The 22,153-nt window shown below is 50.2% G+C and overlaps 10 protein-coding genes across 10 annotated transcripts; 5 read left to right on the top strand and 5 right to left on the bottom strand.

Annotated features, from left to right (window-relative positions):
- Positions 1 to 692: 692 nt before the first annotated feature.
- Positions 693 to 1,314, top strand: CI109_105761 (40S ribosomal protein eS10; the record flags this gene model as incomplete). Its single annotated transcript, XM_032004265.1, has 3 exons — positions 693 to 722; positions 806 to 1,207; positions 1,270 to 1,314. 3 exons carry the CDS (start codon positions 693 to 695, stop codon positions 1,312 to 1,314), a joined length of 477 nt encoding a protein of 158 aa, XP_031861496.1.
- Positions 1,315 to 1,634: 320 nt separating this feature from the next.
- On the bottom strand, positions 1,635 to 3,483 carry CI109_105760 (GDP-mannose transporter 1; the record flags this gene model as incomplete). Its single annotated transcript, XM_032004264.1, has 9 exons — positions 1,635 to 2,090; positions 2,147 to 2,320; positions 2,378 to 2,446; positions 2,503 to 2,533; positions 2,592 to 2,617; positions 2,672 to 2,760; positions 2,836 to 2,944; positions 3,061 to 3,116; positions 3,321 to 3,483. The coding sequence occupies 9 exons, from the start codon at positions 3,481 to 3,483 to the stop codon at positions 1,635 to 1,637; spliced, it is 1,173 nt and encodes a 390-aa protein (XP_031861495.1).
- A 539-nt stretch (positions 3,484 to 4,022) lies between these two features.
- CI109_105759 (uncharacterized protein) lies at positions 4,023 to 5,320 on the bottom strand (the record flags this gene model as incomplete). Its single annotated transcript, XM_032004263.1, has 4 exons — positions 4,023 to 4,397; positions 4,477 to 4,547; positions 4,609 to 4,682; positions 4,743 to 5,320. 4 exons carry the CDS (start codon positions 5,318 to 5,320, stop codon positions 4,023 to 4,025), a joined length of 1,098 nt encoding a protein of 365 aa, XP_031861494.1.
- A 1,512-nt stretch (positions 5,321 to 6,832) lies between these two features.
- On the bottom strand, positions 6,833 to 9,621 carry CI109_105758 (uncharacterized protein; the record flags this gene model as incomplete). The annotated part of the gene is made up of 8 exons (XM_065967726.1): positions 6,833 to 6,853; positions 6,930 to 7,312; positions 7,378 to 7,546; positions 7,610 to 8,501; positions 8,545 to 8,840; positions 8,888 to 9,037; positions 9,086 to 9,407; positions 9,470 to 9,621. 8 exons carry the CDS (start codon positions 9,619 to 9,621, stop codon positions 6,833 to 6,835), a joined length of 2,385 nt encoding a protein of 794 aa, XP_065823798.1.
- A 75-nt stretch (positions 9,622 to 9,696) lies between these two features.
- Positions 9,697 to 10,582, bottom strand: CI109_105757 (uncharacterized protein; the record flags this gene model as incomplete). The annotated part of the gene is made up of 3 exons (XM_065967725.1): positions 9,697 to 9,840; positions 9,900 to 10,195; positions 10,261 to 10,582. The coding sequence occupies 3 exons, from the start codon at positions 10,580 to 10,582 to the stop codon at positions 9,697 to 9,699; spliced, it is 762 nt and encodes a 253-aa protein (XP_065823797.1).
- A 298-nt stretch (positions 10,583 to 10,880) lies between these two features.
- On the top strand, positions 10,881 to 11,669 carry CI109_105756 (V-type ATPase, G subunit; the record flags this gene model as incomplete). The annotated part of the gene is made up of 4 exons (XM_032004261.1): positions 10,881 to 10,883; positions 10,939 to 11,017; positions 11,125 to 11,225; positions 11,493 to 11,669. 4 exons carry the CDS (start codon positions 10,881 to 10,883, stop codon positions 11,667 to 11,669), a joined length of 360 nt encoding a protein of 119 aa, XP_031861492.1.
- A 579-nt stretch (positions 11,670 to 12,248) lies between these two features.
- Positions 12,249 to 13,657, top strand: CI109_105755 (uncharacterized protein; the record flags this gene model as incomplete). Its single annotated transcript, XM_032004260.1, has 6 exons — positions 12,249 to 12,641; positions 12,704 to 12,786; positions 12,899 to 12,928; positions 13,002 to 13,105; positions 13,245 to 13,443; positions 13,507 to 13,657. 6 exons carry the CDS (start codon positions 12,249 to 12,251, stop codon positions 13,655 to 13,657), a joined length of 960 nt encoding a protein of 319 aa, XP_031861491.1.
- A 712-nt stretch (positions 13,658 to 14,369) lies between these two features.
- Positions 14,370 to 15,786, top strand: CI109_105754 (uncharacterized protein; the record flags this gene model as incomplete). Its single annotated transcript, XM_032004259.1, has 4 exons — positions 14,370 to 14,816; positions 14,880 to 15,009; positions 15,131 to 15,439; positions 15,491 to 15,786. The coding sequence occupies 4 exons, from the start codon at positions 14,370 to 14,372 to the stop codon at positions 15,784 to 15,786; spliced, it is 1,182 nt and encodes a 393-aa protein (XP_031861490.1).
- Positions 15,787 to 15,813: 27 nt separating this feature from the next.
- On the bottom strand, positions 15,814 to 16,909 carry CI109_105753 (uncharacterized protein; the record flags this gene model as incomplete). The annotated part of the gene is made up of 4 exons (XM_032004258.1): positions 15,814 to 16,107; positions 16,159 to 16,215; positions 16,288 to 16,760; positions 16,858 to 16,909. 4 exons carry the CDS (start codon positions 16,907 to 16,909, stop codon positions 15,814 to 15,816), a joined length of 876 nt encoding a protein of 291 aa, XP_031861489.1.
- Positions 16,910 to 18,815: 1,906 nt separating this feature from the next.
- On the top strand, positions 18,816 to 21,423 carry CI109_105752 (uncharacterized protein; the record flags this gene model as incomplete). Its single annotated transcript, XM_065967724.1, has 4 exons — positions 18,816 to 18,839; positions 18,932 to 19,176; positions 19,410 to 20,955; positions 21,028 to 21,423. The coding sequence occupies 4 exons, from the start codon at positions 18,816 to 18,818 to the stop codon at positions 21,421 to 21,423; spliced, it is 2,211 nt and encodes a 736-aa protein (XP_065823796.1).
- Between the last annotated feature and the right edge of the window lie 730 nt (positions 21,424 to 22,153).

Below are 22,153 nucleotides of genomic sequence, written 5' to 3'. Positions count from 1 at the left end.
ACCTGTATTGTAAAGTGGCATCTTTCTTGGCTATCACAGAGAGTATGGCTTGGCAGTAGATCGTCGGTTCTCCTGCCAATATGAGTATAGGATCATATATGATCTGCGAAACATGCATATAGGTCATGCTATTGTCCGAACACTCCGGAGGCAAAGAGCATGCCCTGCTATCGACCTGGATGAAGGAATCGCCTATCTGCTCTACAGCAATAATATACTACCGAACGCGATAGCCTTGACTGAAAGCGAAGGTTACGTAACTCGTGGAAGGAGGGTTTCTAATCGAACGGGATCAAATTCCACTTCTGGTCATGTGCCACAGCCCTGTATAGGTGAATTCCCCGACGGAGTTTCGTGGCACTTTTGCGAAATCTCAATGTCTGTCTAGGTGCTCGCTGGTTGTACTGCTAGTGCTGCTCACTGCCCGACCGGGTCACTTACTCACTGACTGGTAATTCAACATTGTTCCAACGCTCCCTTCTCAGCTTTCTTCTCCTTGAACATCTTTCGAATTATATACGGAAGGTACGCCGAAGGTGAGTCTGAGCGTTGGTACAGCGACTGTTATACAACCAGAGTGGAAGTGCTGACTCGTTTTGGTTTGATCTCGTTAGACAGCGGCATTTCAAGCGACACCTCGACCAACAACATCAAAACAGTCCTCGAATTCATTTCGTAGATAATCAATCAAAATGATCATCACCAAGGAGAACCGACGAACTGTGCGTGGGGTCTACTTCTAGAACTACAAGGGAGGATATATTTGCTGATAGGTGTTTTGCTTTGCTTGTGTGGATTTGTGTAGATCTACGAGACCCTTTTCAAGGAAGGTGTTCTCGTCGCTCCCAAGGACTTCAACCGACCCGCTCACCCCGATATCCCCTCGGTCCGAAACCTCGAGGTCATCAAGGCTATGCAATCCCTCACCTCCAAGGGATTCGTCAAGACCCAGTTCTCTTGGCAATGGTACTACTACACCCTCACCGATGAGGGTCTCGCCTACCTCCGAGAGTTCCTCCACTTGCCCTCCGAGATCGTCCCCCAGACCCACATGAAGCCCGCTCGACCCCAAGGTCGACCCGCCGGCTACGGTGGCGGTCGATCCGGTGGTGCCGACGGCGCTTACCGACCTCCTCGAGGTGACCGAGAGTACCGACGAAGGGATGACGCCGGTGACAAGGAGGGTGCTTCCGGTGACTACCGACCCGTGAGTTTGATCTCAACCCTTCATTGGAACCATTCAGGACTACATACTGATTCTTTGCTTAGCGTTTCGGCGGTGTTGGCCGTGGTGCCGGTGCTCCCCCTTCTTAAGCGACTCGACCTACCTTTCAACGAGAGGATCAGAGAAGAGCGCGTGTTGGGATGAAAGGTGCAGCACGGGAATGAATATCATAGCGGAGAAACTATCAGTGTACACGTCTATGCATCACCCGTTGCGTGCTTGAAATAATATTTGATATCAAGATCGATCGCATCTTTCCTAACATGTCTATAAGAGTTTGTTGTGCGTGTTGTGGATATATACTGTCCTCAGCGAGGACGTCCCGTTCTCGCCTCAGGGTAGTATGTACTGGATGTCAGGTCAAGAACCGACCATCCTCCGTCCCTCGTCTCAGCCCTACCAGCTCCCTCTACGCTCTCCCACCAGCCGCTCGTGCCCTGTTCGCAGCGTCCACCTTAGCTTGGTTGGTCTTTGCAACAGCGTAGACGATACCAGCCAAACCACCAACACCGATAGCGGTGACGTTGCCAAAGCTCGCGGGGTCGCCGAAGAAAAGCATACCGCTCGCTGCGACAGGGAGCTTGTTCAAGGCGCCAACCATCGAGTAGGTCGTCGAGCCACAGACTCGAACACACCAAGCGGTAGAGTAGGAGATGAAAACTGCTGCAGCACCGGAGAAGGCGATGGCGGACAGAAGGATGACACGGTTGGCAGCGGGGAAGTTGAGAGCGAGCGATTCAGATCCCCAATCTTCAACGACGAGAGAGAAGACGACGAGGACGGGGATGGAGAGCAAGTTGTTGTAGAACATCGAGTCCCAGTCTTTAAACCCAGTGACCTTGATTCGCTTTCGCATGAACAGGACCTGAGAGCATCACCGAGATCAGACGATGCTTGCGCATCAGTTCAAATAGCACTCACGTAGGCGGCAGAAGCGAGACAGTTCATGGCCATCCAGACGTAACCGGCATTGAGACCGCCAATGGTCGAAGTGGGTCCGGAGATGATATCGAGGCCAGTTGTAGGGTCAAGCTCAGGCGACTTGGCCCAGGCAGAGGTGATATCCGCCCAAGCAGCGATGATGGAGGAGCCAACCTGAGTGAATGGGTGAGCCCTTATCCTGGGCGAAGTAGACGCGCGGAGTGTACTCACCATGAGGGCGAAAGAACAGAGTGTGAGACCAGTTACGATACCGTTAAACATGATGACTTCTCCGTAAGCCTGTGATGAGATCAGCCGTGCGTCTTGGCGGGAAGGGAGCGTGCAGAAATACTTACAATGAGGATAATAGTTAAGTTCTTGAAGATACTGCGGATTACAGGACGATCAGCACTGACCTGACATGAGGGCCGTATCGGTAGCTTACGTGTAGACAGGAATGGACAAGAATTGCTAAACATGTATTGAATCAGCGTCACTCTTGCCAATATCCAAATAGCAACTTACCAGAGACTTTGAACCGGTGTAGATAACAGCGACCAACAAGGTAGAAATGGGCCACCAAGCCTTTGCGTCGTTCTTGTCGAAATCTCGGACTAGCGGGTGAGGTGCATGTCAATACAGAGCGAGGAAGGGAAACGGTCTGATTGGAGGGGATGGAATGCACGTACAGGTGATGAGACCCAATCGCTTGACGGAGAAAACGGCCAAAACACAGACACCAGATTGAATTGCCAAAAGCAAGAAAGTCATGGTGAAGTTGGCTCCGGACACGACATACTGCGCAAAGAAGGATCAGCAGCTGTACACGTATGATGGGAGAGCATGTGTCTGCTGTGACACCGTGTATTCACACGGCGTGAAGAGAAAACTGTGGATTGCTGCTGCGCACTCACCTTGTTGACAACTGTCATCATGATACTGGCAGCGCAGTAGGCGAGAATGGGAAGGGCTACAAAGGCGTAGACGTGTCAGCGCTCTGTAGTATGACCGTAATTCCGCCTCTGATCACCCCTTCTGACTGTATGTAGCTACACCAGGTCGCTCGCGAGCCCTCTAAGCTCTGCGCCGCGAACTTCAATACAACATGCACGACCTCGCATAGTCCATCCCGTCTAGCCAGCAAACACTAGTCAAAATCCTTGACACCACTCACCTTGCTCCTTGGTTGCCACTTGTCCATCCTTCTTCTCCTCCCTGGCTCTCTCAGTCGGTCCTCCAAGGTTGTTCAACAAGGTCGAGTTCGCCTCATCTTTGCCGAATACAGAGGGTGTACCAGGTCGAGAGATATCAGGGGTTGGTGCGAATGGTTTTGACATGATGTCAAAAGTCGTGAAACAAGACAAAGTACAGATTCTAATTTGTTCTGTTCTGTTCTCTTTTGTTTGACAGTATAGCAAGCTCGATTGCTTGCGATGGACGATGATGCTCCGTTATCAGATTGAGCAAGAATGAATACAAAGCACGTTGGAGTGTGGTTGAGGTGACTTACCTTTTACTTTACAGCAGATGCATGGATGGATTATTGCGAAAACGCGGGAACCGTGTACGTTAACTTATCCAAAGAAACACGTGGCGACGGTCTGTGGCACAACGCAAACGTCGCGTAAGTTAAAAGATAGATAGCACCTTGTTCGTACCTGTAACGTGAACGAGGAAATAAACAGAAAGATACATATATGATGGTCGTCAAAAGAACATAAGATGTCGTTCAAAGACATAGAAATACAACATGGATCACGGGAAAATATATGATCAAATCATACGAGATGTGATGCGGACATTTCATACACAAAGGCACCGTCGCCCGCCTCGTCCTCGTCACATTATCGTCCGTTGTCTCCCTCGCTGATCTTGTTCAAGTTGGAACGATTGCTCCCACCGTGATATCCCACTGGAACGGACCGTAGCCATTTGGCACTTCTGACAATCCACCTGGACCCCTTCTAGGCGTAGATGATACGGTATTTCCACCACCCATCACCGAAGGCATGGATCTCATTCCTGTCATTGTCATCTCCGGAGACAGGGAAGGATCGGGTGGGGAGGTGGTTGAGAATGGTTGCTGGTAAGGGTACCAGTCGACGAGCTGCTGGCTGTTCTGATATGCAAACTCGGGAGAAAGAGATAGGGATGATCCAAATGGTGATGAAAATGAGGTTGGATCTGATGAGATGGTGGGATCTATCTGACAGCCGGTTTCGCGCGCTTGTGCTTCTTTTCGCTCGTGTGTCTGTGCCGATAAATATCAGCTCTGATCGGTCCTATCGTACTTGGTAGAGACTTGGTTGGCGAGCGTTGCATGTACTCACCCTCTGATGTCGACGAAGATTCGACTGTACTGAAAAGGTCCGACCGCATCCATCTCGCCTGCACATGTAAGCTGTCGGTGGAACATAGTATCAGCGACTTGTCACTGATCATCCAAAGGGGGGTTGACACACGCTTCACACCTGTATGTACTGATGTATGCGTGACAAGCGCCGAAGGCCTGTTGAACTTCTTCGAACACACCGCACTGTGGTCGCAACTAACACTTCAGCTCATATTTCCTTTCGACGAACGGACAATCACTCACCAGACATGTTTCTTCCCTTTCAACACCCGTGAATCTCTATCTTCCCACGATCCTGTCTGCATAATCTGTGTCGGTTGTGCATATTCCATCGTCGGCGGACTGGGCTGATATTCCCACATACCGTGTGAAACGGGTTGTACGTCTGCGCCGAGATTACCGATATGTGGAGAGTAGTACTGGATAGGCGGGAGAGCGTATTCGACCTCGGGAGTATAGACTGGCTGACTATGACGAAGTTCGTTTCGAGGGAGAGCATGTGGGTGTTGCGGCCTATACATCCCTGGCCCATGGCCGCCTTGAGGCGGAGTACATTGTCGCTCAATCTCAGCCCATGCCGCGGCCATTTGCAATTGTTCCTCATCTTCCATCCCTGCGCGAGGCTGAGGAACAGTCGAAAGCGCAGGTCGTGCGAAAGACGTGGTGGAGTGGGCAGAATATGAGTTCGAGTATGGGATGTATGGCGAAGAAGATGCGGGGAGGTCTTGTCCGATCGAAGAACGGTCGTATGAGACTTGCATTTGGACAGGAGAGGTGAGCGTCTCGAAGAGGGACTGGAATTGGTTGAAAGATGTTGCCATAGTGGTGGACGTCGCGTATACAGTAAGCTGGTGGCGGCAGTGGTGTTTGATAGGTGGTGATGGTTGACTTCAATGTCTGATGAGTCGACGTCTCTTTGATTGCGTCAGGACCTGTTCGGCAGATCGGAGGATATGATAGAGTGATATAGGAGAATAACCCACACCGAGTGCAGCAGATATCTCCACCTAATGAATATCGTAGCCAACAACAATAAAGGAACGATCTCTGAAGCGTGGGGGACGACCGCGACCGTCTGACAAAGGGATAATCAAGAGGGGAAGCAGGTGTCTCTCTCGTCGTCCGGGCGGGGTGGCGGTGGCTGTGGCGAATTGAGAAAGGAGGTGAGCGAGGGGTCAAAGGCAGGGGTTATCGAGGTAATTATGAGGGGGAAAGGTTAGTGTGCAAGTCGTCGACTCGGGGTTTGATGAGTAGTGACCTTGAGTCGTGATTTGCGAAACGAGAATAGTCAATAAAAAAGGAGGTCAGGAAACGTTGTTGGTGGCAAAGAAGATATGTGAACGAATCAACTTTACAATACCGGTCCCATATTTAATGTTCATTTCTAACTCGCATTCACCTTCTCGCTCGCCAAGAGAAGTACAGCCCACAACACTCCTTTCGCCGAAGGCGATAAGTAATCAGCTGTCCCTCCATCGTATCTCCTATAAGATCAGAAGGCACGGCGATTCCTCAACCTCTTTCATGGACGTACCTCCTCCTCCTCTGTCCATGCTTCTTTTTCCTCATTCAGACGATAAGACGATAATGGGTCAGACGAGAGGAAGACTTTCCTGTGTGAATGACAGACGAAGAACAATGAGCAAAACGGCACGTTTCGCGGACCGAGACGAATAGTGTAGTGTAGCGTAGCGTAGTGTCAAAGGATGTGTGGGTGGTGACGAGTGCTTCGAACAGAAGTGGCTCGAGAAGTGGCTGAACTCGAGATTTTGATCGCCTCGTGTTGTTGTGTGGGTTTGATTGCTGATCAAATGATCAAATGATATCAGAATTAGCACTAATGAAGGAAGGAGAAGTAACCTGCGCCTCATGTCACTGTCCGTGTGTGGAAGAAAAGGTACGTTGATGAGACTGAATGCACACAACTACATCACGGGCGGACCTTGAGCTATGTCAGACGATCAGTGGCACAGCAGAATCGGCAGGGATTGATTCTCATAAGTCTGCCAGTCAGTAAGTTGTTGATCAAGATCTCATTCAGTAATCATGCTTTGGCCAACGCTCGGGTGTTAGGTGTTGGTCAGCCTGGGAAGGGCTTTGTTACCGGCCGGGTCAAGCGAATGTTGTTGCCTGTGTGGATCGAGGTTCGCCATCCTTGGCAGGTTGGAAAGGCAAGTGAGTAAACAAACAAAATGGTAATCGTAGTCATACATGCATGATACTGTACGATGTGTCTGATGATGACCGTCCAACGATTTCGCTTGTACAGGATTGTTTGCTATGATGTAGTTATCATACGGTCGTGTGATGCTTGCCCATCCCTATGCTTATGCTTATGCTTCGTCCCCAAATATCTATGAAGATGTATACCTTTCATCAGCTTCACTTCCACGCACACTGTGCGATCTCGTCAACGACCATGTCACTCACCTCTGCTAACGCAGCTTTGCTTCCCGGCTTGCTCGCTAAGAATGACTTCAAACCCGCTTTCATCGCCACTTGCTTCGTCACCAAATCCTTCAACTGCTCCTTTGGCAACTGCAACAGCGCACCATAACTCGCAGGAGCCGTGATCCTAGCCAGCCTAACGAATCCTTCCCATAATCGTGGTGTCTCCCATATCTTCTTCGCAACGAGTTTCGGTAAAATGTGATTCGCCACGAAGGGAATAAGAGATTTGTATGTCGTCACAACTTGAATGATTGTGCGCATGAGAACGACAGGTAAAGTGGGGAGGTCGGCAATTCGAGCGATCGCATTGGCAAGTACGTCGGATCGGAAAACGGTCGTCATTGAGAAGCATATGCCGATGGCTAAAATCGTTAAAGTTGTCATTAGTATTCGCACTGATCACATATATGCCTGACCCCAAACTCACCCTCAATAGTCAGTTTGACCTCCTCCGCTTCCTCCTGGTGTAAAGCCACAAGGAGATCCGCCGGCGTCATCTTCTGCAACATTGACGCGAATGCCGTTCGGACCATGTCCTTGGAGTCCGGGTCACCCAATAAGGAGACGATTCTGGGCAACTGCTTCTCGATCTCCGCCTGTTGATTACTCGTTCATCAGCACCTTGTCTCCTGACCCATCGCACGGAGTCTGCTACGTACCTTGTCCAGGTCTCCCACAATCGGCACGACAAACCTCGGATCCAGCTCCCGTTCACTCAACAAGCCCTTGATAAGCGAAACTAAAACCGGACTCGCTCCATCCGCACTCAAAAGCGCCACAACCTTCATCACCAGCTTCTCTGCTCCTGCAGGGAAGGTCTTCAGAATCTCCAATAACTTTTCGCTCGCACCCAGACTTTGTATCAAGGGCATGAGTTGCGCCTCTACAGCCTCCTGGATCGGTTGGTCTAGCTTGGGATACAGTCTGAATATGTCGTCTAGCATATCTTGTTGTCGTTTTGATAAAGCGAAGGCGAGCTCAACATGTTGTTGTACGGTTTCCGGACTGATCTCGCCGAGGAATTTGGAAACGACCTTTTCTTCCGTCTGCTCGCCTTCTTCCATGTCCACATCGTTCGTTTTCCCGTCCTCCTCGCCCACAGCCTTATTACTATCTGCCAGACGCCACAAGACTCCAAGGGCAAACTTGATCAACGACGGCATCATAGGCGAGTCGTGTCCCCATCTTCGGATGACGGTAATGATCGCCATGACGCGAACTTTTCGATCGGGATGTGTGCACAGCTCGAGTAGTGTCTGCAAGGCGACCTGTCGCACTGGCGGCCGTGACTCGATGATATCGCGGAGGGCAAGGAAACCGACCACATTGCGTTCGGTATCTTGACAAATCGACTCGAGCAACGCGATGACAGAGGTTGGAATCTCAGGGAGAGTGAGGATGAATGCGGCGAGTGACTTGTCTTTTGCATCGATTTTGGGCAGATAAGCCGTCAGAATCGCATCGAGGTTGGCGATGTATTGACCTGAATTGGACATCCCAATCTTCTCGTTATACCATTCTTCATTTAACCATACAGATGCGAATTTCGATCTGTGGCGTCCGTTAGTCAATGGTTCCCATTTACAAGGCTTACCTGTTGATAAAGTCTGCTGCAACGAAGTCGCAAACAGCTTTCCGTTTGACGTCCGCTCCTCTTGTCGCTAACCTCGCAAGTAGCAACATCCACATTTCCTTCGGCTGAACTGCGGTCTTGACAGCATCCGATTCTTTTGGATCTGGTAATGAAGCCAAATCGGAACCTATCGTCCATATCCGCTGGATAGCGCTGTCCAGAACATAGTCCTTTTCTGAGGGGTCCAGGGGTTCGGGAGGAGGTAAAACGAAGTCGGTGAAAGCGATGACTTCTTCTTCTTGAACGTCATCGGGTTGCTCGAGCTAGATCTAGTCAGCGGACATCTCTTTGGGGTGCGACTCACCAAGAGATCTTCATCGTCGAGGTCCATATCCAGAGGGTTGAGGATCTCATCGTCATCTTCTTCTTTCACCTCTTCCTTCACAACACCAAGCGCGGTCGCTAACAATGGGATCGCGTCGCCTGTACGCTCGGCCAAAGCCCGTCGAGCATTCTGTGACACCGTCAGAGATATTACACAACACTGGCGGTCGACACTCACGTCGAAAGCACGAGTCAGTAGCTCCAACGGCACTACCTCCAATCCGGTCATCACCGCATCGATGACAGCCTCAACGGGGAAGGTCGTCACGTCCACCTCTGGGCCCCTCCCTAATCCCACTCCAGGCTGCACTTCCAATCTTGCTCTCTTCGCTGCCTGTTCGCTCGACTCGGCTTCCATGGGATGTTTCAAAGTCTGCTTGAGACCCTTCTTTCTGTCCTTGCGAGCTTGTTGTTCAGCCACGAAAGCAGCTTCCATACGTTGCTTTTGTCGAACTAGCGCATCGTTGAGCTGAGCTGCAAATGCCGCGAATGGTGGATGTCTGCGACGATGATTAGCATCATAAGCAAGATCCTCCGTAACACTGCCTTTGCGATCGCTTACCTTAGAACATGAGTCATCACCATCCGCATCGTCTTCTCTACCGCACGAACTTCCATAGGGTGTCGACCCACCGCCAGCAAAGCTGCCGGTGTCCACGATGTCATTGAGGATACCAGAAGAGGTGCGAGTGCTGGTCGAGTCTTGCAAAGCATAGGAAGGGTGTTGACCAATGGATGTAGAATTGCGGGATCACTGAACTGTCAGCGCTTACTCTCTTTGTTATTGACTCACGATGAGGAGTACATCTGCGTGACCAGTTGTGTCCTAAGGTGAATGCCTTCCTCTTCAATCTCGGTTGGGTTGAGAGCGGTACCAGGCGCAATCATGCTGACGTTGACATCGTTGGAACTGGGTCCTCCTCGCGCTTGCAGCTACGTGAGGTCATGGATCAGTTTCCCACTCGGCCTTCTTCTACAAGATGATGACCTACTCTTGGATCAGCTCCGGCAGCACGAGTTCCAGCCAACAAAACCCTCTGCACAAACTTCCAAGCGACCGCCTTCACCCCCACATTTGCAGGCTGACTATTCGGATCCAGCGCGAGGGACAGTATTCTCCCTTTTGAGATCTTGAACGCTTCGACGACAGCTGGAGGCGGTCTGGACGTTCCGAGAAGACGGAAGAGGAGGGGGTAGATTGTCGAAAAGATAGGAATGACGGCTTTGATGGTAGGGACAGAAGTCGAGTCGAGGAGCTTCACGAGAGCGTCGAGACATTGTTGCGTGACTGACAGAAACGATCGCAATGATGTTAGCAGAAAGCTCGAGGAAGGAAGTGTAGGGGTAGCTCACCACTCAGCTTGACATCAAGTTTCAAACCACTTCTCCCAACTGCCAGAGCTATCATATCCAATGTCCAGAACCTCAACATCGAATCCCCACCTTCCGCAATCAATCCCAACAACTGAGGTACCAGTTCTGGTAGCTTCTCAGGATTCGACTCGAACCTCTGAGCAGCTGTCGTAAGACCATCTTGTTGTGCTGGTGATTCTGGCGGTAAGGCAAGTGCCGCGTAGAGCGCATGAATTGGGTCGGCAGGAGCGGAGAGGGTCGGTTTTGAGTCATCGTGTATTTGTAAGTTGCCACCGACATCGTCATCGGCGTAGAGCGACATGGCGACGAGTGGAAGTGTTATTTGGACACTGATCAAAGGTTGAAGGCAAACCGTTTATCATCAACAGTCAATAAGTCACGGTCTATCTAACTGAACTGGTCGGTCAGTGAATTGGTCAAAAGATCAAAATAGGCTGACGAGAACCACGTGTAGCCATCCGTATCTCGCGCGCCTAAATCATTTACAACCTGGTGACGCTTCGCTGACGTCCGGCCCCGGTTCACTTTGACCCTTCATCCACAACTCGACCATTGCTCTCCTTTCTACTCGTCTCACACACCCCTTATCGCGATACAACATGGTAAGTGCTGTCCTACTAACATAGTGCGGAGCTGACACTGCTCTCTCCACGACAGGCCGCAAACTCTCAAGGCATCCAGACCCTCCTCGAAGCAGAGAAGGAGGCCGCAAAGGTTGTCCAGAAGGCCAGACAGTGTGAGTACGACCTCGAAGCTGGGTTTATCCACTGCTCAAGATCACTAGACAATGATTAGAGTCAAAAGTAGAAGTACTGATCCTCATTCCTCCTCTCCTTATCCCAGACCGAGTTCAGAAGCTCAAGGACGCACGATCAGAGGCTGCCAAGGAGATCGAGGCGTACAAGGCCAAGAAGGACGAAGAGTTTAAGAAGTTTGAGTCAGACGTGAGTGATCACTGCGTTTCGTTGAATACCGAAATTGGCGCATGAAGAGGGGTGGGGTGGAACCGAGGCCATGTTCAGATTGACGCCTTATCACATCTTGACCAAAGCTGTCCGAGTAGATGATAAGGCGTGAGGTGCTCTTGGACCCGTCTCCCGTGGCCTCTGCTCCTGACTTGCATCAGAATCGTTGATTGTACCGACTGGCTCCCTTATCTATCTTCTGTTCCCTCGCGAAAACACGCAACTGACTCCTCAGATCCTTATCAGCACAAATCCCAAACATCAACCTCTCAATCCTCCATCGACTCAACGACGACCACCCAACTATCCGAACTCGACGCTGCCGTCACCAAGAACAAGGATGCAGTGATCAAGAAGATCGTCGAGAGAGTGGTCAAGAGCGAGCCTAAGCTGCATGCCAACTTGACGAAGATTGAGGCGTAGTGCCCTCATGCTCTAAAGGGTTTGGTGATGGAGAAAGAATCGGTGTCATCCAGCGTCCAGATAGCATGGTAGTCACGGTGTCAGAACGAAGTGTGGGGAACCTTGTATAGGTAGATTATACAAGATATGCGAAGATTTGTATTCATGCTGGGGGTGTAACCGTCAATCACGACGGGTTGATTTTCGTGCAATCGGTCTAAACGGTCTGCCCTGCCAGTCGCGTTTCATCCACGCCAGATGGCCCAACAGTATCTCTGTCTTTAGGGTGCACTTGATTCCCCTGATAATGTGACACTGCTGTTGTGTATGGAAGCCATGCACGACCCGATGGCCTAATGAACAATCATGCACCAGTAGATAGGAGCGGACGGCGTAGCGAGATCCATCAGGCTCGTTCCACACGGACGGCGGTCGGACATTACGTGAATTTTAGCGTCCCGTGTAAGTCACCTTGAATTGTTGACATCTCGTGTCAAATAGCATCTTTTCTTTACCTCAACTTCGGTCCCTCTTCCTCCTTGCTCTTCTTTTCTCGTCTCGTTGCTGAGTTTCCGCTACGTTGTCGATCTACCCAGCATCATGTCCTTGATTTCTGTATTCACCTCACTTCTTCGGATCTGTTGTGGTTCATCACAAGAACCGTCTGGTCCGACCCAACAGCAACACCAACAACAACAACAGCATTCCGGCTATCCAGGTGCTGGTGTCGGTCAACAACAGACTGCTTATCCTCCACAAGGACAACCGAGCTGGGCAAACGTTGCAGGACAAGGAGGACAACACTATCAACCGCAACAACAACAACAACAACACTACCCTCCGCAACAACAACACCAACAAGGAGGGGGAGCTTGGCAATCACATCCATCTCAACCACAACATCAGCAGTATCAGCAGAACGGACATGCGCCTAGTAAGCCTTACCATCTACCTGCCGGAGGTATACTCGGTCCTCATCATCCTGGATACCAAGTGAGTTCTGCATGCGATTCGATCAAGCAAAGGGAGCATGTACTGACTCGTTTCTCGCTCAGGATGATAATCAGATCAATCAGGCTAATGCGAAGTATATGGATTTGAGAAATCAGGCGAGGAGAGCAGGAGACGAGGCCCACAGGTGAGAGGAATGCATCATAACAAGTCGCTTGCTCGGTGACACTGCTGTCCTTTGCGCTCAGCGTCTGACATTGAATACGAATAAAGCTGATATTGTCTGGATCGTCACTTAGGTGTTTTGCCGAATCACAACAAGCATACCAGTAAGTCATAGTCTCGTTCTGCGATACTAGAAAAGTCTTGCTCAGAGCTAATGATGTGAATGAACAACTGCAGATCAGGAGACGGAGCACGGGCGCACGAGCTGTCTGTAGAAGGGAAGCAACATCAGGCGAAGCAGGATCAATTGGATGATCAAGCTAGCGCATGGATCTTTGATGGTGAGTGGTCGCGTACACAACTCACCAGGCTACCACTTTTGACGAGCATGGCTGGAACGATCTCCCTTAACACTCCGAGTCACGTCACTCAGTCCACTGTGTGAACATGTACTAATGCGCTCTTGCTTCACTACCGTAGCAAACAACGAAGACTCCCCTGCAGACACTATCGATCTCCACGGTCTCTATGTGAAAGAGGCGATCGAACGAACGGAAACTGCCATCTCTCAAGGTCAACGAAGAGGACAAGGCACACTTAAAGTGATCGTTGGTAAAGGTATCCATTCACAAGGCGGAGTAGCGAAGATTAAACCCGCCGTCGAGGGCTTGATGAGGAAGTGAGTCGATTCATGCTCGGTATTCATCGTAGTTTGAAGAGGGCTAACGAGTCATGGGGAAAGATACAACCTCACTGCTCATGTTGATCCTGACAATGCGGGTGTTCTGATCGTCGACCTGACTGGTCAACATCAAGGTGGAACAAGATCTAGAGATGCTGGTGGACTGGTCGATGACTTGGGCAAACAAGACGAGGGATGTACGATCATGTAGTGACGGTAATTCACGGAATCACGACAGGACAATGGTATTGAGTAGTCCGGCTGGACAGCAATTGCGATAATGCGATATGAATACATATCTAGATTAGATGTATCCCATTCTTGTGATATTTCGGATTTATACGGATTGATGGACATGTGCGGCGGTCCGAAGTCAGGGTGTTCTATTTTGATTTCGCGGGCTACTAACTATTAAGGCGGCAGGTGAAGCACGACCATTTAGTAGCATTGCATGAACTGCTAATCTCCCAGGAGAGACATCAATCTCGGGTGCAATGGTGTATGTATCTCTGGTCAACCTGGTCAACCGTGCAGGGTGCCACACCTGTGAAGCCCAAAAACAGCTGATTCTACTAGACTCATTGTTTGCCTCACACATGGGGTTCATACCGAACATTACGGAATCTGTGATGCAGTCCAAGACAACAACGAACTCTACAACGCAATCAAGCATCATGTCTCGTATCACACTTTGATTTTCCGAGCCTCCCGACGCAGCCCAGAAGCGGAAGCGGAAGCATAATCCGCAACAGTAGGGGTAGTCAATTCTGTGAAATCACTGTTTACGTAAGGAAGTGAAAATTGAAATATTACCCGATTAGGAAGGTGCTTGTAATGAAACATGAAATCACCTTTCAACGACTTTCAATTGATGCTGCGGGTTACATTTTGCTTTATCCATGTATTGTACAACATAAAGCAGCATGCAGACACCGCAGCGCAATTCAGCTCAATCACAGCTCTCGAACGGTACCAGAAACATCCCCCAACGATCCCCAGTTGTCCCGGTCGGTACTCTCATCAACACCCCTTTTCCTACCCCTTTCCCTTCTCAACAAGTCCCAATTGCTTCACAAGCATCTACCTCTACAGCCTCACGGAGGCGCTCAACGCGTTCACAAGGTCCGCTTACCCATAATGGTCGCCCATACTGGGTTCAAAGCAGCAAAGACTGGGATAAAGACGGGTCCCCCGAATCCCCATGTTCGCTCGAGCTTTTGATACAGTGGATGGAAGGTTTGAACAATTGGAAGTACTTCAGAGCTGGCTTGAATGGAGGGACACAGAAGAAGGGAGCACAGAAGTGCTCCAACTACCTCAAGCAACGTCGTTGTCCTCCAATGAGAAGTGATTCGGCATGTCAGAGGAAAGTGAGTAGTCTTTCAGGTGTTGATTCAGAGGGATCGTGCTGATTTGTTCTCTATCATTCTCAGATGAATATGCTCTTTGACAACTGGAAGGTCGCTCAGGACTTCAAGGAGGGCACTGGACAGGGGCAGGGAGGACGTCTGATAGCAGATGCTCCATGGCAAGAGCAGAACAGAGTGGTAGAGGAGGTTGATCGTACGTCTCTTATCATCCCTTCCTCTCTTCCCTTTCTTCCACTTCTTTCATGATTGTCTCTATATCCTGCTATGCGCTGGTGTACTGTCATGTGGGCCCCGCTGATAGGACTTGCTCACAGAGGAATGCGAGCGTTTATGTCCAAACTACACCCGTTTATCCGCTATATCCATTGAGAGTGATGGAGGAACCCCTGCTCTTCGCGCAGACTCTTTGCATGGACGAAACATAGCTCTGGAGAGGTTTGAGTCCGTCCCCAGGACGTCTCAGCCCGCCCATGAGCTTACTCAGTGGCTTAGACAAGAGGGAGCTTGGGAGGACGACGACAACAAAGACAGTGAGGACAGCAGTAACACTGGTGACGTGCTGCACAACACCTCTGGTAGTGCGCCACTTCCATCCTCTGGCAGCATCAATGACAGCTTACATGGTAAGCAATCTCATGCAGAGTTGGAGCTGGACATGCTGACAGAGTGGGTAGGCAAGCGCTCCAGAGCAGAGGACAGCCTCAGCGAGACTGCATCATCATTTCTGTCACTAGAGGAAGAATATCGTCAAAAACGCGCCCGGCATGAAAGTGACGCCGCAGAGAGCACTCAGAGGTACAGGGAACGCAAGTTGGAGCTGCAGAGAGCAATGCTCGAGGAGGAGAGGAAGAAGAGAAGGGATACATCCATCAGAGAGCTGGCTAAAGTGATGATCGAGAGGGATTCGTCACTGGAGATCATCGAGGCTATGCGGAGAGCGAAGGAGTATTTTGAGCAGGAAGAGGAATAGTGTGAGTTGTGGGGGTTAGCTAGAGCATTATACAGTCAAATGCAGAGGACTTACACCCCTTATCCAACGCTTGTAACCCTTGGGAGGGTGGGGATCAATACTCAACATGTCCTTCCACAGTCTCTCGCGACGCCTGTATTGCTCGTCCAAATCCTTGTCTCCTGCTAGGTCAATCTGCCTTTTCCTCTCTGCATATTCATCCCCCATGACCTCCTGCAGCTCCTCTTGAGTTATGTGATCTTGCCATGTTGAGATACAGAGGTTGTGGAGGATACACGCAGCTATGATCATCAAGATGACCCGTTGATCGTCCCTGTCGGTCTTCATGCGAAAGCAAGCACTTCGCAGGATAGACCAGCGTCCCTTGCATACCCCGAAGGCGTGCTCGTTGCATACTTGAGCCTTAGCACCCTTCTTATTGAAGTATCTCTGTGGTAAATGACGTTTATGTTAGTGAAGGATCGTCCAAAGGGGGTCACACGAGCTCAGACAACTACTCACTCTGTGTCCTGTGACGTCTTCTTCCCCAACATTCTTTCGATACATAGGTATGATGTTGGTAGTACAGAGGAAGCCAGAGTCTGCGAGTAGGTATTCGTCTTCATTGAAGAAGTTATGCGAGTCGGTGTGAAGACGGGAAGCCTGTTGAGCTCGCATGTCACTCGATCTTGCTGAGTAGCCATAATGGATGAATGTGAATCGTTTGCGCTCATCTACAGCTGCAAGGAGAAGCATACCATAGCGCTCTTTGCGTGAGTGGAAGGCTGCAGCACCCTTCTCTGGCCTTGCAGGAGCTCGAGCGAGGTTGATATGCGTACCATCAATGAATCCAATACAGTGTGGAATACCGAATTGCTCGCGAACGAAGTCCTTGATCTGCTGACGACGAGCAACTGTGGGCCAAGAGAGGTGCTGATCTTGCTGTCGAGTGATAGCTCGTAGTGATCTATCAAAGAATAGCGAAGCAGATCCTTCTTGATACACTCATCAGCACTCAAATTGTCATTATAGTCGCAGGAAACGGGGCGAAGGGATGGGTCAAAAGGGTGTACTGCAAGTCACAGAGCTCACTAGATATTCCAAAGCGACTTGCAATTGAGTCTAAGGCGTGTCCGTGGGCCATCCTATGCAGAAAGACTGCAAGTTGCAGCTTCGGGGGGGCTTGAGCTCGGTGACCAGAGGATTGAAAGGCTCTGTCATCTCCAAACAGCCGCACGATCCTTGCAAGCTCGCTAGGAGAGACTCTGAGTAGTTGTTTATGTGTTTCTTCGTGCTGGGGGAAGCGATAGGAGTTGTCTAAGTCCAGCCTGTTGTCTGTGTACCGATCAGGACGCTCCAAGTAACGGCGGTGTTCGATTTCGCTGCGCTGGTTGAGAAGGAAGAAAAGGAGTCTCCGCAGGGGTTTGACACCGATATGAGGACTGAGTGTGTCGATCTGAGTGTCGATTTTTCGCTGCAGTGTCTTTCTATCACTATAATGGGGCATGCTCACAAAGATTCAGAGCTCTACATGGTCTGCATGCATAGAAATCGTGTCATATAAGATTGAGTGTTTGAGATTGATAGAGGTGGTAGTGTTGGAAGAGCGAAATATTCAGGCACGAAGTCACGTGACCAGCCACTAATCTAATTGGTTAGTCAATTCTCGTAATGCAAATTGTAAATGTATTACAAATGAATTGACTACCCCTAGTGAGTACAATTGCAAGTTACAGAATATCTTCTCACAAGGGAAATCAAAATACGGTATCGATTGCTTTTTGCCTTGGGTGCGGTTGGCTTGCAACGCTAGTTGACTCTCAATGACGTTATGATTTCACCTTCGCCGGCGGTAACCACTAACCCCAGACCGCGAAACCCTTTCATATCGGTTGGACGAGGCGTAGTCTAATAGTGCATCTTTTGCCTTTCTTGATTGATAGGGTCATATGCAATCGACCCTGCTTATCGCAGTTATCCTGCTCGTTCAACACCAACTAACCTGTGGAGATGTTCACACCCCTGTCAACTTTTCGGGGTGCTTTATAGTATTCCTGGAAGCAAATCATAGGTGGCGTTATGGTATGACGGAGCGATATGTAGTTATTATGCATGGTACTATGGCGACAAAAAACGATGGAACCGCACGGCGATATAAGGACCGCTCGTACAACCCAGATGCATGCAAATCCCCAGTTTCGCCGTCGTCATGTGCATTCGGCTTCTGGTTGCTGGATTCGGCATGCATATGCTCTTGCTCCTGCTTTGAGCGAGTTCTGATGAGCAATCATGGGGAATTAGAACGGTGATCACAGGATCAATATGGCAAGATGATGTGGTAATAGCCACTTCTTACCACCTCACCTGCCTACACCAAAAGAGAAAATATTCACAAATTACCTGATCGGGTATCACTATACAGTAATCTCCCTTTCCCCTCGTTTCCCTCTCACTCCCTGGCTGTCGGTTAGTTGTATGGTGGTAGTATTCCGCCTGCCTACATAGACTACACCAGCACCACACACACCATAGATCATACACACCATACACCGGACACAGCAACACCATAGTTCACTCATCCACTCTCTTTCTACAAAGCATCAGTCTGCCCCATTCTCTTCTCTTCCATCAACGCATCCTCCTCCATCCCACTGCATCTTATTCTTGATTCGAAGATTAGTAAGAAGGCGCGGAACGGAAAACAACCCGATCATCTCCGCACCACACATACACATACACCACCTCACATCATTCTATCAAATACAACCCGCCAGTCATAACATACTCATCTTTCTCGTTTCGACCTACTTCTATCTCGGTTTACAATACATATTAGGAGGTCTGCAGCCCAACATCTCGCCACCGACCCACCTCTTCCCCACACGCACAATACGATCGATCACTCTGTGTTGCACAGCACAGACACCAAGGCGTAACCAAACTTTCCGAGGAGTGATTTGTCATCGACCCCGTACCTGCGCATTTCTTCCATTCGACCGAGATCAAGTCTAGGTGATCATATCACCTCGTTCTGACCTACTGTAGCCATCATGGCACAAATCATACCACCTATCGTCAGTCCCAATCCATCTTGTCTCCCATGCGATGTGCGTCTAGCTGACATATCGAGTGGCGTTCTCGCATTACCTATACTCTGATCAAATAGACCTCTCTTCCTATCGATTCCGGTGCCGCTCCATCTGTGGAAGATATCCAAGATCGTCTCCCTTCCATCTGTGTAGATTATCTGTCCCATGACTGGTCAGAAGAAGACGTCTGGGCATCATGGAGGAACATGACTAGACACAAACATGAGATTGCGAACGGTGTCAGATTGGAGAATGCAAGTTGGAGAACTTGGCAGAAGCAGAGAAACAAGTTGAAGACTATCAGTCCGGAGACACTGAATTGGTGAGTCAGTCATGTCGTACGATCAGGTCAGACTCGGTGGCACCGTTGTACAGCGCAGTGTAGCGAGCCAGTGACGAGTAGTAGTGAAATCGTTGGGTTCAACGCTAACTTATCGCCTTTTTGGCCCCTTCTCCCCTTCTCCTCCTCTATCAACCCTCTCCCTTCATCTCAAATCATATCCCGGTCAAACACCTTTCACTCCCTCTTCTCGGCCTCGTCTCCAATCCTCGCAGGTTGAAAGACTCGGATGTTACCTGGCTGTATGGCCCACTCCACACCGCAAATGTCGAGCCAGTCCGCCCCTTGAAGGTCGCCACTACCGACGAACGTCTTGGTATCGACAGACCCAACCCCGCAAACCTCAAGAAACCCATCCTCAAACACCGAACCCTTTCTGAAATGCTCACTATCCCCATGCCATCGTCACCCATCCTCGAAGCCTCAAACGCTAACGACGATGACGACGACTCACTGGACGGCGAACGAGATAGGCCTATCCTGCTTCAAACCAAGTCTGATACCAACATCATTCGTAACAGAACAATGGCAAGAAAAAAGAGTCCCCCTCGTGGTCCCTTCACTGGGTCTAATCCCACTTCCGGCAACGAAACCCCCGTTGATCACGCTGCTGGTGCCCCCCTCACTAGTCCAGTATCTGCAGCGGACACTCAGCACAGCGGAAAGAAGCATATCAGCTTCAACACGTTTGTGGAGCAATGCGTGGCGGTGGACGACCCTCAGGACATCGCACCGCTGGAGGACTCGGACGATGACATGCTTGAAATGCGATCATCCTCCTTGAGTTCCAGTTCTCGCTCTTCGAGACCAAGCATGAGTCGAAACTCTTCATCCGGCTCGACAGATCATCTTACCATCGCCAAAATCGCTCCGACCATGTTGAAGACAATGAACACACCCGGGGGTTCTACGTTGCAGATGATTTACCAACCGCCTCCCGAGTATCAGTCTCCTGGTCTCGACGCTTCCAGCAGTTCTTTCGACTTCCCGTCTCCTCAGGTCGATAGGCACACCGGACAATGGGGTCACGAGGAGGATGAGGACGAGTATGGAAGCGTCGGATATGACTACTTTGGGGGCCCCAACCTTGCAGATGAGGAGGAGAATAAACCGGCAGCGGCGGTTCCGGCTCATGTCGGAGCGTCGTACGGTCGTGCTCCAACCGTCAATCAACCGCCTGCTCAACCCAAGTGGCGCCAACCGGCACAGAACCCCGGCTTGGAACCTTCTTCGATTTCCTCCTCTTCCTCTTCGTCCTCATCACTCAACGCACCATCGCCTCAACCCGCTAGAAGTATTCTCAAAGTCCGATCTCCTGCGCCAGCTCCTGTTACTGAGCCTTCTTCCCCTCCTCTGGCTTATTTCAATTACAACCCGTCAGCCGCGACCGGTATTGGAGGTATGCGCGGCTCGACCAGCGGTGTCGAAGCACCTGGCCCTACAGGATCGCCTGTCGCTTCGCCAGTGGTCGCCGAAGAACGTGGTCGAGGACGGACTCCCTCCAGAGATAGAACGGGTCTTCTCGATCGCTCGACCTCGCGGGGTACATCGGCAAGCTCCAACACGTCTATCAGTTCCAACTCTTCTCGATCACCAGTGGAGGGCAATTCAACCAATCAAACCCCTCGAAAGGTGCAGACTCCACCGGGTCTCGACAAGGTGCAAGAAGGCGTTGCATGGCAATCCGGTTCCAAGCAACAGCCGTCTCAGGAATACGTTCCTGAAAGATCGTCGACCCCTACTCCTCATTCATCTCCTCAGGTGAGCGGTTCGACCGAGCTCTGAAAACCTTGTGCATGATTCGGTCTGACTGACGCAGAAGTAACAAACAAGATCTCGTTCCGACCCCTCAAAGATACTTCTCCTGCTTCTCTCCCTCATACATCCACCACCACTCGACCATCCGACTTACCAAAGGCTGATCCCCCCACCACCCTTTCCCCTACTTCCTCCGGCGGAGCCACCACGGGCGCAAAAGCCACCATTGCACACGTTGGTACCAACGCACACCCCACCCTTTCACAACCAGTAGACGACGATGACGGCGCAAGCATCATGGGTAGAGCGGCGAATATTGCAAACACGGCGAAGGATTTGCTGGGAGCTTTGTGGTATGGCGCGAATGAAGGACAAGGGCAGAACAGTGGCATCCAGGGTCCACGGTTGGCGGGAGGAGCGGGAGGTGGACATCGAAGATCGGCGTCTGGGTCCGGGTCGTTGGGTCATTGAAACAGTTATCTATATGACCGTACCTTTTCTCCTTTTTCCATACACATGTTCTTCATCATTATTGATAGTCAATCATCATCGTTCATTAGTTGTCTCCCTCACACTGTTTCTTTATACATCATCATATATCCCAATACGTTGTTTTCCATTCCAACTCTTGACCCTTCCCGGCGCGCGTCATTCCGTCATCTCCGCCCAATCCTTTCCTTGTTACAATTAAGATAGTTTCGTTTGTTTCTTTCTCTCTCGGAAGCGAGTATCTCAGCCCCGGTGAAAAGAGTAAGGGGGTGGGGTGTATGCATGTAATTGTGGCATCTCAACCTAGTCGAGTTGTCGGTAATGCCTGTCCGAGACGGCGCTGTGTATTTTCCTGTAAAATTCCTTTTTTCACGGACCTGTCACCGCACGATCGGTATCGTCTGTGTACCTGGTGCAAGTACGTGATTGCATTGCAAGTTACCGGTGCCTATCTCTCTTTTCTTTTTCTTTACTCTCACCGTGTCCCGCTCTCGAGACCCAATTCCATTTCAGGGGGTTTTTAACTTTGTATTTTCCCCGTTGCATTTCCAAAGCTAAGGGTCGAGCTGCTATAGCTGATCTATTACCTCACTAGCGCGGTAGAGCGTACGCGTGAGGAGTGAAGGGTGGAGATAGATCGATAGATACCAAGCAACAACAATAATAATAATAATAATAATATCAATAGATAGAATGGACAATGTAACGTCCC

The sequence above is a fragment of the Kwoniella shandongensis genome, chromosome 10, assembly GCF_008629635.2.
Source record: "Kwoniella shandongensis chromosome 10, complete sequence".
NCBI classification, from domain to species: domain Eukaryota; kingdom Fungi; phylum Basidiomycota; class Tremellomycetes; order Tremellales; family Cryptococcaceae; genus Kwoniella; species Kwoniella shandongensis.
This window is presented reverse-complemented; position numbering and strand designations above follow the sequence as displayed.